Source organism: Stegostoma tigrinum, chromosome 32 (assembly GCF_030684315.1).
Source record: "Stegostoma tigrinum isolate sSteTig4 chromosome 32, sSteTig4.hap1, whole genome shotgun sequence".
NCBI classification, from domain to species: Eukaryota; Metazoa; Chordata; class Chondrichthyes; order Orectolobiformes; family Stegostomatidae; genus Stegostoma; species Stegostoma tigrinum.
Window position 1 is genome coordinate 9,397,593 of NC_081385.1, and position 17,489 is coordinate 9,415,081.

Consider the following 17,489-nt stretch of genomic DNA (forward strand, 5'->3'; position numbering starts at 1 on the left):
CTTGGGAAAAAGCCTCTAACTATCCACCCTATCAATGCCTCTCCTTACATGCTTTGATCTGTATGCAAAAGGGTTGATTCTCAGATGCTTTCTGAAAATGGGTTTCCAATCTTCGCAAACCACTCAAATCAAGGGCCAGTTAGGGATGACCAATATATATTGGCCTAGCCAGTGACACCCATATCCTATGAATGAATAAGAAGCAGGCCTCTACTTATAATAATGAATTCCTCCTGAGTCTGCTGATGTTTAGATGAAGGGATGCCTAGTTGACATAAGCTGTTTAGATTTCTGGAATGCTATTTGACAAGATGCCACAAAATAGACAGAATTCTAAGGCTGGTTCTGCAGTAATTTTCTTCACTGAGGGAGTTTATGACCTTGCTGTAAGTACACTTGTTTACTGTTTGATGAATATCGTGTAAAATGTAAGGCACATCTTTTCTCCCTTAACATTCTAGTAATCCAGTACAAAGCCGAACATTTCAGAGTGCTCCCACAGGAGTTAGTTAAATAAGGATCTCTTTTCATAGACTAAAACCAATCAATGGGTAACCACAGCCAGAGCTTTGTGCAAAAGCAAGGCAACTGCCCAGAGGACTAATGAAAGAAGCTTGAGTCAATTCCACAGTGCACAATGTGAGTTTCAGAGAGCAGGAATCAGAATGTCTTTGATTGTATGGATATTTGTGACCTCTTCTCCTTTACATCTGTGTGCCAAAAGTGGTTGCAAATTCAGTGCAGGTACTGCTTTTTGGAATGCCTCTATTACTTCAGCAATCTGTTGCAGAAGTAGAATTCTTTGGTAAATAGAAGCTCATCAGAAAAAGAGGTTTGTTTTTCACTAAACTAATTGAATTCTTCAAGATGTTTACTAAGTTAGCAAATTAAGTTGGGTTTCCAACCCTCCAGATTTGTTCAGGGGCTTCAAGGAGTCAAACATTAGTCTCTACGTAGCCTTTAGACTTAAACCATTAACTCTATTTCTTTCACTGCAATGCTGCCAGACCTGCTGAGTTTATCCAGAATTCTCTGTTTTGATTTCAGCTTTCCAGAACCAACAGTATTTTGCTCTCACCTCCACATTTGTTAGCTTTTTATTTGTCAATTGTTGTAAAAGCCCATGGCAACATGTGACTCCAGAACAACAGCAAAGTGTTTGACTTTTAACTGCCCTTTGGATCATGAACGACAAGTAATTAATGCTGTCCCAGCCAGCAATGCCCAGATCCCATAAAATAGAAGAAATCAGACTTGACATGTTGAACCTATGGTCAAGGATTATCCAATTGGTTGGGAAGGCATTGCATTGTGAGGACGGACATGCTGGGTGACCAAAGAATAGCATAGAATAGAATAGAATAGATATTTATTGTCACATGTACTTTTACATGAAAAATACAGTGAAAAGTTTTATAAGTCACCACACCACATCACCTATGTTCGTGACAGAGGTCATACATAATAATAAAAAGTAAAATTAAGACAAAGTTCATCACATTTCATGACATGAGTATGGGAGGAGGATGAGTAAATGACAACTCCTGGAGTCTGCCTGACCCCAGAATTGACAACTCATAGAGGAAGGCAACTTTGTTAACAACACATAGACGGATTTGTAAAAAGCTTTTGACAAGGGGTTATACAAAAGGCCAATTTGCAAAGCCAGGAGTCCTATGGGATAAGGTAGCTTAGTGGTAATGCCACGGGATTAGTTATCCAGAACCCCATGCTAATCTTCTGGGGGAATGGGTTTACATCGCACTGTGGCAAATGGTGAAATTTGAATTCAATAAAAATCTAGCCTAATGGTAACCAGGATGTATTGTTTTTAAAGAAAATCTAGTTCCCTAATGTCCCTCAGGGAAGGAAATCCGCCTTCCTCAGCTGGGCATGGCCTACATAGATTCGTGGAGTCTCGTCCGTGTGGAAGCAGGCCTTTTGGCCCATCCCAGATACACCAACCCTCAAAAGAGAATTCACCCCAGACCCACCACCTTACCCTACCCCTGTCACTCTGCATTTCTCATGGATAATCCAGCTAGCCTGCACATCTTTGGACTGTGGGAGGAAACTGGACCACTCAGAGGAAACCCACGCAGACATGAGGAGAATGTGCAAATTCTGCACAGACAGTCGTTCGAGAGTGGAATCATACATATAACACAATTTGCAGCATGGCTGACTCTTAAATATCCATTGGCCAATTACGGCTGGCCAATAAATGCTTCTCCAGCCAATGCTGTCCTTTATCCATGAACAAGTAAGAAAATCCTGGGAATAAATAAGTAAGCCATTCTGTCCACAATCATGTACAGAGAAAACAGTGGAGGTGTGAATAAAAAAAAAGTTATATTTAATTCTCGTGACTTGTAACGTTAGCAAGTTTTAGAACATAGAACACAGAACATAGAATATAGAACAGTACAGCACAGAACAGGCCCTTCAGCCCACCATGTTGTGCCGACCATTGATCCTCATGTATGCACCCTCAAATTGCTGTGACCATATGCATGTCCAGCAGTCTCTTAAATGACCCCAATGACCCTGCTTCCACAACTGCTGCTGGCAACGCATTCCATGCTCTCACACCTCTCTGTGTAAGTTATCCTCTATTCGTTAATGGGGTGTGGCTGTTACTGTCAAGGCCAGTATTTGTTTTCTAAATCTAACTGCCTTTCGGTTGATTAGCACACCAAGCCTGATCAAAGAGCAGTTTAGAATCAACCACATCGCTGTGAATCTGAAGTCACATGTAGGCCAGACCAAGTAAGAATGGCAGATTTCTGGTTGTGGAATCCTGTAACTATCTGTATTAATAATCTAGAGGAAGACAATGACCAAACCATCAATGCATTTGCAGATGACACAAGGATTTGTGTTGGTCTTAAGATTTTGAATATGAGAAAAGTATCTGTAGTCCAATCTTGATAGTAACAGCCCATATCTGATGTATGACATTTACTGTCGATAAATGTAGAGGGTATTGCCACAGAAGGTTCTTTGCTAATGTCCTTTGAACAATGTTATCGAGCATGAGTCTCTATACGTTCAGAACCCATACCACGAGGCTCTGATAAAGGTGCAGAGAACTTGGACCAACTGCTGGAATAATGCCAACAAATAACAAGGAAAGCTGTAACACCCGAATATAAAATATTATTTGGGCCCGCTTAGGAAATAGTCAGCTATTTTGTCTCCTCACTGGGTGAGAGATACAGATGGGGAATTCCCTAGTCTGTGCTCGTGCTTCAACAACGTTATTTGGCTATAATCATAACAGAAAGTTCAGAAAAAGGGTTGGTAAATCCCTGGTTGCATTTTAACCATCCCTTACCCAGATCTTTACATCAAAATCCACCTTTTCCCACAGAACCATTCCTTTGGCATGCTCTTTGAGAATTTGTTTTCTGCCTCCTTTGGATGGTTAGTGAGAAATTGCCTCCAAACCTTTCTCCTCAACTGACCAAGAGTTTATTTTTCATCTATTTTGAAGATACCGTTAATTAATAGGTCACATCACAGGGGGTGGTGGTGGTTGATGGGGAGGGTCACAAAGCATGATAGATATGGCACAAACTCGGTGGACTAGCTATACAGGAGTCATTAGCTGAGGTACTATCATGGGAGGCGTAATTACAATGTGAATGCATCTGTAGACAGTCTCCATGATCCATTTGGACACAGTAACCTACAATAGAAAAGGTTGACACAAAAGTGTTACAAAGACGTGACAACATAATAGGGGTTAGACAGTAGGAAATGAGTGCAAATGTGACATGTTGATACAGCTCGAATGAAAATTAATTTGAAGGGCTTTGTCCCCTTGATGCTATATAATTGATCAGCACAGTGCCTAGATCATTTTCAGTATAATGTAATATTACCTTTCACCTGGAGTTGACTGCATTTAAATAATAAGGATATTTGTTGTGACTGGTAATGTTAGTGCTTTCACTGTTGAGAAATGACTTGATTCTTACTTAACTCTTTAAGTTCCTGGAACATTTGAACATCAGCTAGAACCTGGGATAAACAGCAAGCAAGCGACATAGATGACTCCAGATCTCAGACCCATTCAGTGGAGGTGTGAATGACAATGTATATTTAATTGCACTGATTAGTAATGTTAGGAATAGTGAGGTTTTTTTTCCCCTTATTCTTTCATGAGATGTGGGTATTACTGATACGGCCAACGTTTGTTTCCCAAACTTAACGGCCTTTGAACTGAACGGCTGTCTAGCCCATATCAAAGGCTAGTTCAGAGTCAACCACATAGCTGTGAGCATGGGGTTACAATCACGCCAGACCAAGTAAAGACAGTAGATTTCATTCCCTAAAAAATTATCAATGAACCAGCTGGGTTTCTGCAACAATTGATGATAGCTGTCGTTGCAAACAGCTTTTTAAATCCAGATTAATAAATTGCCATAGTAGGATTTGAACCAATGTCCCCAGAATTGTAGCATGAATATCTAGTAGCTAGTACCTAGACAAACCATTGTGCCACCTTCTCCTCTCTTCCAATGCTAGTAGTAGAATCATAGAATCACAGAGTTGTACAGCACAGACACAGACCCTTCAGTCCAACTTGTCCATGCTAACCAGATACATTATGCTACATTAATTTAGTCCTATTTGCTAGCATTTGGCCCATATCCCTTTAAATCTTTTTCATTCATATACGCATCCAGATGCCTTTTAAATGCTGTAATTTTACCAGCCTCCACCACTTCCTCTGGCAGCTCATTACATGCGTGCACCATGCTGTCTCGTGAAAAAGTTGCCCCTGAGGTCCCTTTTAAATCATTCCCCTCTCGCCTTAAACCTATGCCCTTTAGTTTTGGACCTTGCCTATTCACCCTATCCATGCCCCTCATGATTTTATGAACCTCTATTAGATCACCCCTCAGCCTCCGATGCTCCAGGGAAAATAGTCCCAGCCTATTCAGCCTCTCCCTATCGCTTAAAGCCTCCAACCCTGGCAGCGTGCTTGTAAATCTTTTCTGAACTGTTTCAAGTTTCACAACATCCTTCCGAGAGCAAGGAGACCAGAATGCAGTAATCAACAGGACATAATCTTAAAAGGAGAGGCAGGATATTCAGGCAGGAAGTCAGGCAAAACACAAAGAGGACTGGAATGTAGTATTCCAAAAGTTCTGGAGGACCAGAGGGTTGGTCTCTCATTAGAGAGATAACTGCTGGTGAGTCTAACCTGAGAATCACCACATTTCAGGCAAAGGGAATGGTTGAGAAGAAGGGACCTTCATGGTGATGTCAGCTGGTGTGAAATTTCTTACATAGAAAAATGAGTAGGCCCTTAAGCCCTCTGAGCCTGCACAGTGGATGAGCTGCATTTGAACTCCATTTATTTATGCTCAATATTCATTGATACCCTTAGCAAACAAAAATCTATTGACCTCAGCTCAAATTGTCCCAATTTTTCCGGAGCCTTTTGAGAGAAAGGGCTTGAGATTTTCAGTCCTCTTTGTGTTTTGCCTGACTTCCTGCCTGAATATCCTGCCTCTCCTTTTAAGATTATGTCCTGTTGATTCCCTCACCATTGGAATTAGATTCCAAACATGTATTTTATCAAATCCTCATAAAATTATGAACGCCTAGATCAATTCACTCCTCAGTCTTCTATACAGTTGGAAATGAAAACTGATCTTGTGTAGTTTGCTAACAACGCAGTTTTTCCTAGCAAGTGGAATTATCCAATGCTGCTATGTTATATTGGGAAATAAACAGGAGGAAAATAGCAATCTTAAGCTGGAGGGAAAGGTAAATGTGGCTGAGTGTAACATTCACCGTACAGTCAAGAACGTAAGAACTAGGAGCAGGGGTAGACCATTCAGCCCCTCGAGCCTCTTCTGCCATTCAATACAATCATGGCTGATCTCACCTCAGCCTGAATACCACCTTAGTGGCACCATCAGTTTTAAGGAAGGGTCACCGGACCCAAAGTATTCACTGTTTTTTTTTCCTTCAAGATGCTGCCAGAGCTTTTCCAGCAAATTCTCTTCTTTCCTGAATGCTACCTTCTTGCCTACTCCCCATTTCCCTTCTAGTCGTTATTAATGAAAAACCTGTCTATGCCCTCCTTAAATTTACTCACCGTTGTGGCACCGCTCTACTCTGGGTTAGTGAATTCCATAGATTCACAACACTTTGAAAGCATTTGCTTTATCTCTGCTTTAAATCTGCTACCCCTCACCTTAAAATGATGACCTCTCATTCTTGAAGAAGTTTGTTTTCAAATGTTGTAGAAAGCTAGGGGATGGAAGGGAATATATTGATGGAAGTAAACAATTTTGTAAATTTTATTCATGTCCTGCCCGTCTAAAAATGGCCATGTGCATAAGCTTCCACACCATTTGGAAAAGGTAACTATCTTGGTGTGTCTGAGTAACAGTACTGAGCTGACCGTCACATTCTACCAGCCTTCATTGTGATTGGCTTTACTGGAACTGAGTATCACTGGATAACTTGACAGATGTATGAGACAAATCAAAGGAATGATAAGGGCCATGTTATGAATATGTTTGGCATTGAACAGGTTCAGAGACAGGTTTAGAAAGGCCTGGAATTACACCTTCATGGGAGAACAGAAGAGGCAGAATCAATTAATAGATTCAAGAAAAGAAAAGTGTATGTTTCTGATGAAAAGGGGGATAAAGGGCCAAGGGGAACTGGCAGGGAAGCGGAGTTGAGACAGAGATGAGCCATGGTCACTTTAAATGGCAGAGTGGGCTCAAGGAGCTGCCTCCTCCTGCTCCTCATCCCTATGTCACTCTGTTCTAACAACATGTACTATTTAAATATAACAACAATTGAGAGTTATATAGCAACTTTAGCACAGTAACATATCATCACTGGGACAATTATCAAATGAAAATTGGTGCCAAAGGAAATATTAGCACCAGCTGAGGCACATTTTTAAGGAGTGTCTTAAGCAGCTGTATCCCACTATAGTGAAAATTGTAATCCAGAAATGTTTAAAAATTGCATCAGTTGAAATGTAGTGAAATATAGTTATCTTGCCCCAGTTTTTATCTCTTCCAAATAGGGATCCAGACAAAATATTAACCAATCTTTTCCTTTCTTTTGATTGGAATCCAGACAAAATATTAACCAATCTTTTCCTTTCTTTTGATTGTTGACTTACTTGCTGTGTATTTATAGCAATCCTCTTTTTCTCACATAAGACATTATTGCTCTTCATTTGTTTGCCCCTTGTATTAGAGGTTTCCATTGCCATTAAAAGGTTAATAATGCCCAAAGAACTATATCTAACTCCTTCTTGAAAATAGTCAATGTTTTATCATCAACCAGCTTCTGTAGCAGTGAATTCAACAGGCTCATTAGTCTCTGGGTGAAGAACTTTCTCCTCATCTCAGCCCTAAATGGCCTACCCCATACCCCCTGGTTCTCGACTCGCTGGTCATTGGTAACATCCTTCTTGCAATTACCGTTTCTAGTCCTGTTAGAATTGTATGCGTTTCCATGAGTATTTAAACTCCAGACAATATAGTCCGAACCGATCCAGTCTCTCTTCATGTGTCAGTCCTGCTGTCCCAGGAATTAGCCAGAAAAACCTTTTGACCCACTCCTTTCGTAGCTAGAACATCCCTGCTCAGATAAGGAGGCCAAAATTGTGCCCAATACCTTAGGGCGTGGTGCCACCAAGAGCCTGTGCAATTGTAGCAAAACGCTGCCTTCCGGACAATGGCTGAACAGGAGACTGTCCCAGCCTTACCTCCTGCCATCAGGATCATTGAAATGATTTACAGGCTGAGAATCAAACTGTTTGGCCACATTGTAAACGTGCCTTACATGGTCAACAGGACCTGGCCTGTGACTCAATCTGAAGCATCTGGCCCGCAGGAAAGAACACTACCTACTGCACCATAATGTCTCCTAACTTTTTCCACTCATCCTTTCAGTTGTAGCACAGTGAAACACTGGAGTCCATTTTGGACATATTTTTATTGTGTAGCCCAGAGTTAGGAAGTCTTGTCTTGCAATGGGTAATGTCCACCCCTCCCTGGGCAAAAAGCTCTGACCTCACAAGAACTTGATACTCAATGAAGGTATGTTCAGAACACATAGTTGAGCATCAACTTGTTCATCCTTCCAGCACACTCCAGTCACAGATCAAAAATGCAACAGAGATTCCTGGTCAGCCATCTGAATCATAGAATCCATAGTGTGTGGAAGCAGACCATTCGGCCCATCAAGTCCAAATTGACCTTCCAAAGACCATCACATCCAGACCACCCCCTGCCAACCCTTTCCCCATACCCTGCATTTCCTATGGCTAACCTAGCTAGCTTGCACATTCCTGGACACTATGGGCAATTTAGTGTGGCCAGTCTACCTAACCTGTACATCTTTGGACACTGGGAGAAAACCCACCCAGTCAACAGGAGAATGTGCAAACTCCACACAGACAGTCGCCCAAAGGTAAGGAATTGAGCCCTGGCCTCAAGCGCTGTGAGGTGGCAGTGCTAACCACTGAGCCACTGCACCGCACCATTTGATGGAAAGAAAGTGGAGCCAGTCCTGTATTCTCCATGGCTCCAAACCAGAGCATATATGTAAAAGATTTTGTTGTCACAGTAAGCCTGGATCGTTTCGGGGAGTTGTCAGTTGGCCAACAATCAGTGTGGACCAGATTTGTGCCAACAACATGGGGTGTAATCCCCAATCCAGCAGGGACAGACTTTGGACCAACATCCTTGCCCTATTTACGATGGGACTGTGGGCTGGAGAATGTGAGATAGAAGAAGCCAGGAGTCGGGCAATCTCTGGCTCCTTTTCCGTTGAGTCATGGGTGGGACCATGGCGGTAACCATTGGTCCAACCATTGGGATGTGCTACTTTGCATGGAGCGTCGGAGGCTGATGGATGACCTTAAAAGGGTTTATAAAGTTGTGAGAGGCATGCATAGGGTAAATGGACAAGGTCTTTGCCCCAGGTAGGTGAGTCCAAAATTAGAGGGCACAGGTTTAAGGTGAGAGGTGAAAGATTTAAAAAGGACCTGAGGGGCAACTTTTTCAGAGAGGGTGGTGCGTGTATGGAACAAACTGCCAGAGGAAGTGGAGGAGGCTGGTACAATTACAACATTTAAAAGGCATCTGGATGGGTACATGAATGAAAAGGATTTAAAGGGATATGGGCCAGATTTATTTAGGATATGTGGACCGAAAGGTCTGTTTCCGCATTGTGCATCTCTTTGACTTCACGACTCTATAAAATGCTACTCATTAAGAAATCACTATTTCCAAAAGTGACACACAGTCTTCTCCTTTTCTTGCCCTGCTATAGTGCCAAAAGTGTCCCTTATGCCTTTAAAATTCAGGCTTTATACAGAAAAATAGTATTGGTCGGAGCATTAGTTACAAATAAAAATAAGATTCTCACAACAATACTTCCAACTCTAATAGTTGCTACTGCTTTCCAGAGGTCAGAGCAGATCTCTAAAAGCCCACCGTTAACATGCTTACAATATGGAAAGGCGTACGTGGTGCGGTGGTAGACCCCTACCTCTGGGCCAGGAGGCCAGGTTCCCAGTCCCGCCTGCTCCAGACGTGTATCAGTGCAGATTGATTAAAATAACTGGAAGCTTGATATGTCCGAAACCAGGGGCCACAGTGAGGGCAGTGCAAAGTTTTTATTTTGTACAAGCGCTGTGTCCATGTCCGGCTCTATCCGAATAAACAGTGCCTTATTGGACTGTGGTAAAATCTTTCTTCCTTCAATGTTACTTCCAGCTGACATATCAACAGCCCTATGCAGCTGCACCGTTTCCCTGAGGCCTGTCTGTGGAGAACGGTTGTTTTCCAATGCAAATATAATCTCTTTGAGATGAGAAAGAGTGTGTGTCTGTCTGCTGCGTGTGAGGGGAGTATTGTTCAACACCAATGGAAATCGGTGGCCTGGTTTCATACATATTAATGTAGATGGAAATCATTGTTTTGCCTGTTTTATTGCAATATCATCCTTGCTCCGTTCTTCACCCTTCTTCTGTTTGCCTTATCTGTGGCACCGAGTAGGAGAGATGAACATCATCAGGAATGATGCACAGTGATCTTCAACATACTGATAACTCCCCCCCTCCCCCACTCGCGCCCAGTGCGCACACGCTCTCTGGTAAAATGGAATGCAATTTCCAGTCCCATTATGTTCAAAATAACTGAACGCATTATGAGAAAAAAAATCGTTTTTGTCCCTGTTGCACAGTCAGAGTTAGAGCTTACAAAAATGATCTGTTATCCATGGCATTAACTCTTCGAGGGACATTAGCCTTGCTTTTAATCTCCCGCTCAAATTTACCATCTCCTGAATCTTGCTTAGTTGCAAATCTGTTGACAACAGTTACTTTCTTCACTACTTGTGTGAATCTAAACTGCGAAATATTCATCCCTGAGGTGCAGTTTGGAGTGATGCTGCCCTCCCTCTACCCTGATCTCAAATTTATATTCCTATCCTCCCTCAAGGTGAGAGGGGAAAGATTTAAAAGACCCCAGAGGGACAACTTTTTCACGAAGAGGGTGGTGCGTGTAGGGAATGAGCTGCCAGCGGAAGTGGCAGACGCTGGTACAATTACAGCATTTGAAAAGCATCTGTATGGGTATATGAATAGGAGGGGTTGAGAGGGATGCGAGCCAAATGCTGTCAAATGAGACTAGATTAATGTAGGATATCTGGTCAGCCCCAGACGAGTTGGACCAAAGGATCTGTTTCCATGCTGTACAGCGCTATGACTCCCCATCTTATTCTCTTTCTCTTTTTCTACCTTCTCTCCTACCTCTCTCCACCTTTCTTTCATCCCTCTTTCCTCTCGCTCCCTGTATTGTGCCAACTTCAGTCCACATGATCCAACGGGGCAGAGTTACTGCTCAGTATTTGAGTACTCCACATTAATCAGTGTGTGTTCACTCGGTGAAACATCCTGTCAAAGTATTTAACAGCTTGCAGCTTATTTTTTTTACTGTCGGCATCCATCACACACTTTGCTTACCATTTTCATATTATTTGATGGAGAGGTTTGCCTTTACATTTGCCAATAGATTGTGTGAAATACATGTCACTGTGGCCGTCAAAAGATGCCAAACAGCGCCCCCTTTAGGATCTCATCTCAATGCCACACAAACTCATCCAATATTATCCCTGCCTGTCAAAATAGAAAATGTAATTAATAGTGAATTGCTACCCTACAATGTTCCAGAAATATTACACATCAATGTTTCTTCGACTTCCTAAGACTTCATGAGACATGTTGACAAAGGACATGTGTAAATATAATTATGAGATGCAAGATACTGTTTATCTGCAAAAACTTTAAAGTACATATTAATTTAAGTCAGTGATAGGCCTGATTAGATTCCCAGGGTATTATCAACCCCACAGATCCCCAGGATGTTCCATTGTCCGGGGATAGTTGCTAGTCTCCATTTTGAAGCTCTCACTTTCAAATTCAGCCCTCTGACTCCTGTCTGATTGACATCATCATCCTCTTCTCTCGTATAATTTTTGAGTTCGGCCCCTTTCTCATATTTAAGGTTTGCATCTTATATTCTCCATCAATATCGCCTCTGTCACAGCTCCTTCCTCGACTAAGAAATAATTTTCTTTTAAATGAGCACCTCTTCTCAAGCTTCAAATTTGCTTCAGAGCCATGGAAGGGGAATTTTGAAGCACGTTAATTTGGTCATGTATTTCGTCAGTGCTGCTCGCTTTGAATCCAGATGGAAGATAAAGGAGTGGTCACTGAGGGAGGTGAAATTATGAGGGAGTCAAGAAGGAAATGCATGGGAAGGAGAGAGACGTCAATGCACATTGGTGTTCCCTTGCAAGCCACTTTCAACTATGTCTTGGTCACAAGTTTAACACATTAAAAATTGCACACCTTGGAACTGTCCCACCATCCCATTTGTTCTTAATCTGGCTTCAGCAGTATTTCCAGTGTATTGTTCTTCTAGACAGGTCTTCAAATGAAAATCTGACCTCCCCCTACACAACATGACATCATTGCTGAAAGGTTTATATTTGTACTTTCCAAAAATAAAAATAGACATGTTGCTGAGATAGTAGGAACTGCAGATGCTGGAGAATCTGAGGTAACAAGGTGTAGAGCTGGATGAACACAGCAGGCCAAGCAGCATCAGAGGAGCAGGAAGGATGACGTTTCGGGCCTAGCCCCTTCTTCAGATTTCCTTGTTATCATAGACATGTTGCTGAAGCTTTTCATATAACGCATGACGTATCAGGACATCTGCGAGAATAACAAATTTCAAATACTCACAACATTTGAAGAGTACTGTCTGACTGGCCAAGGCATTAGCTTGGGGAAAGCAATTTGAGACTTAAGGCTCCCAAATCCCTAGGTAATTCAATAAAGCTGCAAGGTCATTTTTTTTTGCAGAGAATAGGCCCCTAAGTATCAGTATACTTGCATTGTAAATTGTTGTGATTATTTAAAACTGGGCATTTTTGTGTTTGTCCTGGTATGTGCAAAACGTAGAACTTCAGAAAGAAATGTTTCTTTTCAGCAAGATTCAAGTTTCAGTATTAACGAGTAAAAATAGCACATAATGTTAAAGAGTGAGTTAGTAAGAACCGCCAATGCTGGAGTCAGAGATAACACAGTGTGGAGCTGGATGAATACATCAGGATAGGCAGCGTCAGAGGAGCAGAAAAGTTGACTTTTCAGTTTGGGACCTTTCTTCAGAAAAGATTACTGAAGAAGCGCCTCGACCTGAAGCATCAACTTTCTTGCTCCTCGAATGCTGCCTGGCCTGCTGTGTTCCTCCAACTCCACACTGTGTTATGTATGTTAAGAGTGATGTTGTTTATCTATAATTTTCCATTCTGGCAACACTTAGAGCTTTTCTCTGATAAACTCCCACGGGAAACCTAATGAGGAGCTCTGGGTCTGCCTGTGCAATGACTTTTCTTCCAAACCTGCAGTTCCCTTTTGTTTACCAGATACACATTCTACACATGTCTACTGCCGGCAGACTTTGGGACTTTCTGTATTGGAGCAAAAAGAACTTTCTGCTTTTTAATCTGACTCTGAAGTTTCCCCAAATGAAAAAAAATCTCTGATTTGTTTTCGGAATAATTTCCATTTGTTCAAAAATGTATAGAAGATTAAAAAAATTGTTATATAGTTTTCGACCATGGCTACTTCGGTCATCAAGATCACACAACAGCAATTTGTTTTTGGCGCATTAGGTGAAAAATGATTGTTGGTCAAGAATATTAGTAAATATATTACTGAATATTATTGATATTAATAATGTATTAGTGGGCAGCATGGTGGCTCACACAGACTGGGACCTGGGTTCAATTCCACCCATTCTCCCTGCATCTACGTGAATTTCCTCCCACCATCCATGAATGTGCCTGCTTGGTGGATTGGCCTCGCTAAATTGCCCATAGTGCCCAAAGTTGTCAGGTGAGGTGAATTAGCCATAGGGCATACAGGGTTATAGGGATCGGGTAGGGAGATGGGTCTGGGTGGGATGCCCTTTGGAGGGTCAGTGTGGATTCAATGGGCCAAATGGCCTGCTTCCCCACTGTACAGAATCTATGAATTGGCATATCCAGTAAGTCTGCAACAGAGTGTATTTTAGAAACAGTTTGCATTGAATGAAAATATTGAGTCACATCATATTGGTGTAATTTATTCAAAGGATTTATCTGCTGAACAATTATAATATTCACAGTACTTTCCAACACCAGATGTTCCTCTATCACTGCGATTTGAATGCTCTACATTGAAACTTCATTGAATTGTTTTAGGAATGATGATGTGCAATGTAGAATTTACGAACTATGGAAGGTGCATACATAATGTGGCTTAACAAGTTCAGTTCCAGCCTGTAAATCCTTCCTATTACACCTGACAGCAAGCGTTGCCCTTAGCATGGACCTATCCAAAGGAAGCCAGAGCTCAACTTCAGAAAGGAGGACAGACAGGCAATCGCCTGCGTTGCAAATAAGTGGAATTCTGGAGAAACTCAGCAGGGCTGGCAACATCTGTGGGGAGAGAAACAGGATTTTTTTTTCAGCACTAGACCAGAAACATTATCGCTGTTTTTCCAGCTTCCTCTGTGTTTCTTTTGGATTTCCAGCAGCCACGGTATTTTACTTCTGTACTAGTTTAAGTAAGCCGTTGGACATTGGATTTCAAATGGCTTCATTATTATTAGTCTTCTATTACTCTTGAGCTAGGGAGGACAAGAGTTGTTCATTGAGCCCATTATTGAATTTTGTTCCTGATAGTGAGGAAATGCCTGTGCACACCAAGTAGTGTGTGAATGATGGCAAGTCGGGGTAGAGCCTGGGGAGTCTGCAAAATGTTCCATTGATTTTAGGAGAGTAAGAGAAAGTTGTTGCCAGAGAACTGAAATTGAAACATGTACAGATTGAGTGTCGCTGATAGTGGATGTACATGGGTTTTAGCCTCCAATGGGAGGATTCTCTTTTTGCTTCTGACTTGCACTTCTCCTCTGGTGACTGTCCAGGACATTGGTGAAGCCACTTTTGGAATACTGTGTACAATTCTGGTCGCCCTTCAGTAGGAAGAATGTTGTTAAATGTGAGAGGGTGCTGAATAGATTAACAAGCATGTTTGCCAGGACTGGGGGTTTTGAGTGAGAGGGAGTGAATAGGCTGGGCTTTTCTCCCTGGAGCATGGGAGTCTGAGGGGTGACCTTATAGACGTTTATAAAATCATTAGGGGCATGGATAGGGTGAATAGCCAAGGTCTTTTTCCTAAGGTAGGGGAGTCCAAAACTAGAGGGCATAGGTTTAAGGTGAGAAGGGAAAAGATTTGAAAAAGACCTGAGGGGTAACATTTTCACACAGAGGGTGCTGCGTGTATGGAATGAGCTGCCAGAGGAAGTGGTGGAGATAGGTACTCTTAATAACATTTAAAAGACATCTGGATGGGTTTATGAATAGGAAGCGTTCAGAGGAATGTGGGCCAAATGAGACTAGATTACGATAGCTGGTCAACGCAGGCAGGTTCCATGCTGTGCAACTGAACAAGCAGCATTGTATCCTGGGGGAATGCTGCAGACCTGTGCCATGCCCGAGCAAGTACAGTAGTATAAGCTGCCCAGGAGGCATTGGTAATGAGGAGGCAATTAGTATCCTCCAAGAGGAACAACGCAGCCCCTGGAAGTGGTGTCAAGTCCTTACTGAACTGTGTGGGAATACCTTCACCATTGACCAATGACCACCTGAAATTTCGCACGTCCTTACATCCTGACTGTATTGCTGTTTCTTCACTGTCACAGAACCATAGAACCGCTACAGTGTGGAAAGAGGCCACTCACCCATTAAATCTGCACCAACCCACAGAAGAATACCCCATTTACACCCAGCCCCCATACTATCCCATAACCTTACATTTCCCATGGCTAATCCACCTAGCCCGCATATCTTTGGAATTTGGAAGGAAACCGGAGTACCCGGAGGAAACCCACGCAGGCACAGGGAGAATGTGCAAACGGCACACAGACAGATGGGCTACATATCCTGACTTTGCCAGCTACACCCACATCCCATGTACAAATACAGGAAACAGCTCCGCTACCACCATCTCGAGGAAGACACAAGGATGGCCAGTAAATATTTCCATCACCAAGCAATGTGCACACCCACAAGTAATATGTTTTTTTTAAATGACTTCTTTCACAGGGCTACGATTTGGGAATGATTCTGTGCAGGGAAGCTTTTGTGATGACGGAGATAATTTGATGAACCTGAACAAAAGCCTTTTGCCCTTCAAGAAGACTGACATACATCAGGGCCTAGCTTGAAATTAAGTTTACAGAGCTAATGAAACATCAATTCTCTTTTGTTTCTCTGACAGGCTTTGTGTTGCAGTACTCTGTTGATAACAGCGAACAATGGAAGGATGTCTTTATCAACCCAACTGAGCGCTCCTTCAAACTGGACCATCTTAAATGTGGCACTTGGTACAAGGTGAAACTGGCTGCCAAGAACAGTGTTGGAGCTGGCCGTATTAGCGAGATTATCGAGGCCAAGACTCATGGTCAAGGTGAGTCAGGATAAAAAGAAAAAGAAAAAACCGCAGGAAGCGCTACACTTGCTCCCACACCTCCTCCCTCACCCGATCCCAGGCCCCAGGATGACCTTCCATATCAAACAGAGGTTCACCTGCATATCTGCCAATGTGGTATATTGTATCCATTGCACCCGGTGTGGTTTCCTCTACATTGGGGAAACCAAGCGGAGGCTTGGGGACCGCTTTGCAGAACACCTCCGCTTGGTTCGCAATAAACAACTGCACCTCCCAGTCGCGAATCATTTCAACTCCCCCTCCCATTCCTCAGACGACATGTCCCTCATGGGCCTCCTGCAGTGCCACAATGATGCCACCCGAAGGTTGCAGGAACAGCAACTCATATTCCGCTTGGGAACCCTGCAGCCCAATGGTATCAACGTGGACTTCACAAGCTTCAAAATCTCCCCTTCCCCCACTGCATCCCAAAACCAGCCCAGTTCTTCCGCTCCCCCCACTGCATCCCAAAACCAGCCCAGTTCTTCCCCTCCCCCCACTGCATCACAAAACCAGCCCAGTTCTTCCCCTCCCCCCACTGCATCACAAAACCAGCCCAGCTCGTCCCCTCCCCCTACTGCATCCCAAAACCAGCCCAGCCTGTCTCTGCTTCCCTAACCTGTTCTTCCTCTCACCCATCCCTTCCTCCCACCTCAAGCCGCACCTCCATTTCCTACCTACTAACCTCATCCCGCCTCCTTGACCTGTCTGTCTTCCCTGGACTAACCTATCCCCTCCCTACCTCCCCACCTATACTCTCCTCTCCACCTATCTTGTTTTCTCTCCATCTTCGGTCCGCCTCCCCCTCTCTCCCTGTATATTCCAGTTTCCTCTCCCCATCCCCCTCTCTGAAGGGTCTAGGCCCCAAACGTCAGCTTTTATGCTCCTGAGATGCTACTTGGCCTGCTGTGTTCATCCAGCTCCACACTTTGTTATCTTGGATTTTCCAGCATTTGCAGTTCCCATTATCATTCAAAAAGAAAAATCGTAATGGTTGTAAAGCATACAGATAAAACCAACCATGAATGCTGTATTTTCCAGACTAGAGCAAATACTATCTGTTCTGAGACATGTTTTGCTGTTTGTCCAAAAATAGGAACAAGGTTAGACCATTCAGCCCCTTGAAACTGCTGTGCTATTCTACCTCATGGATGATCATCTGCCTTGACTAGTTCGTGCACTGCTGGGTCAGCACATTGACTTCCATTTTGGGGAAGTCACTGTTATGGAGGTCTGAGCAGAAGAAGGAAAATGAGATGTAACCTGGACCATTTTCCCATTTTATTTTCCCCTCCAGTTTCTTTATATTATATGAAGTCAACACAGCACTGGTTGATGGCTTTGGTGTTGAGCTTTGTGTTTGGATTTAGAAATTGATTTTACAGTT

The 17,489-nt window shown here is 42.9% G+C and overlaps 1 protein-coding gene across 4 annotated transcripts in view; it reads left to right on the top strand.

The window, feature by feature from the left end:
• Nucleotides 1-17,489, top strand: part of dscaml1 (Down syndrome cell adhesion molecule like 1) — a 564,629-nt gene that overhangs the window by 510,637 nt on the left and 36,503 nt on the right. For all 4 annotated transcript variants that reach the window (XM_059638968.1, XM_048562212.2, XM_059638969.1 and 1 more), the window contains one exon: nt 15,893-16,081. In XM_059638968.1, coding sequence (XP_059494951.1) covers nt 15,893-16,081 — 189 coding nt within the window. The remainder of the gene's footprint in view (nt 1-15,892; nt 16,082-17,489) is intronic.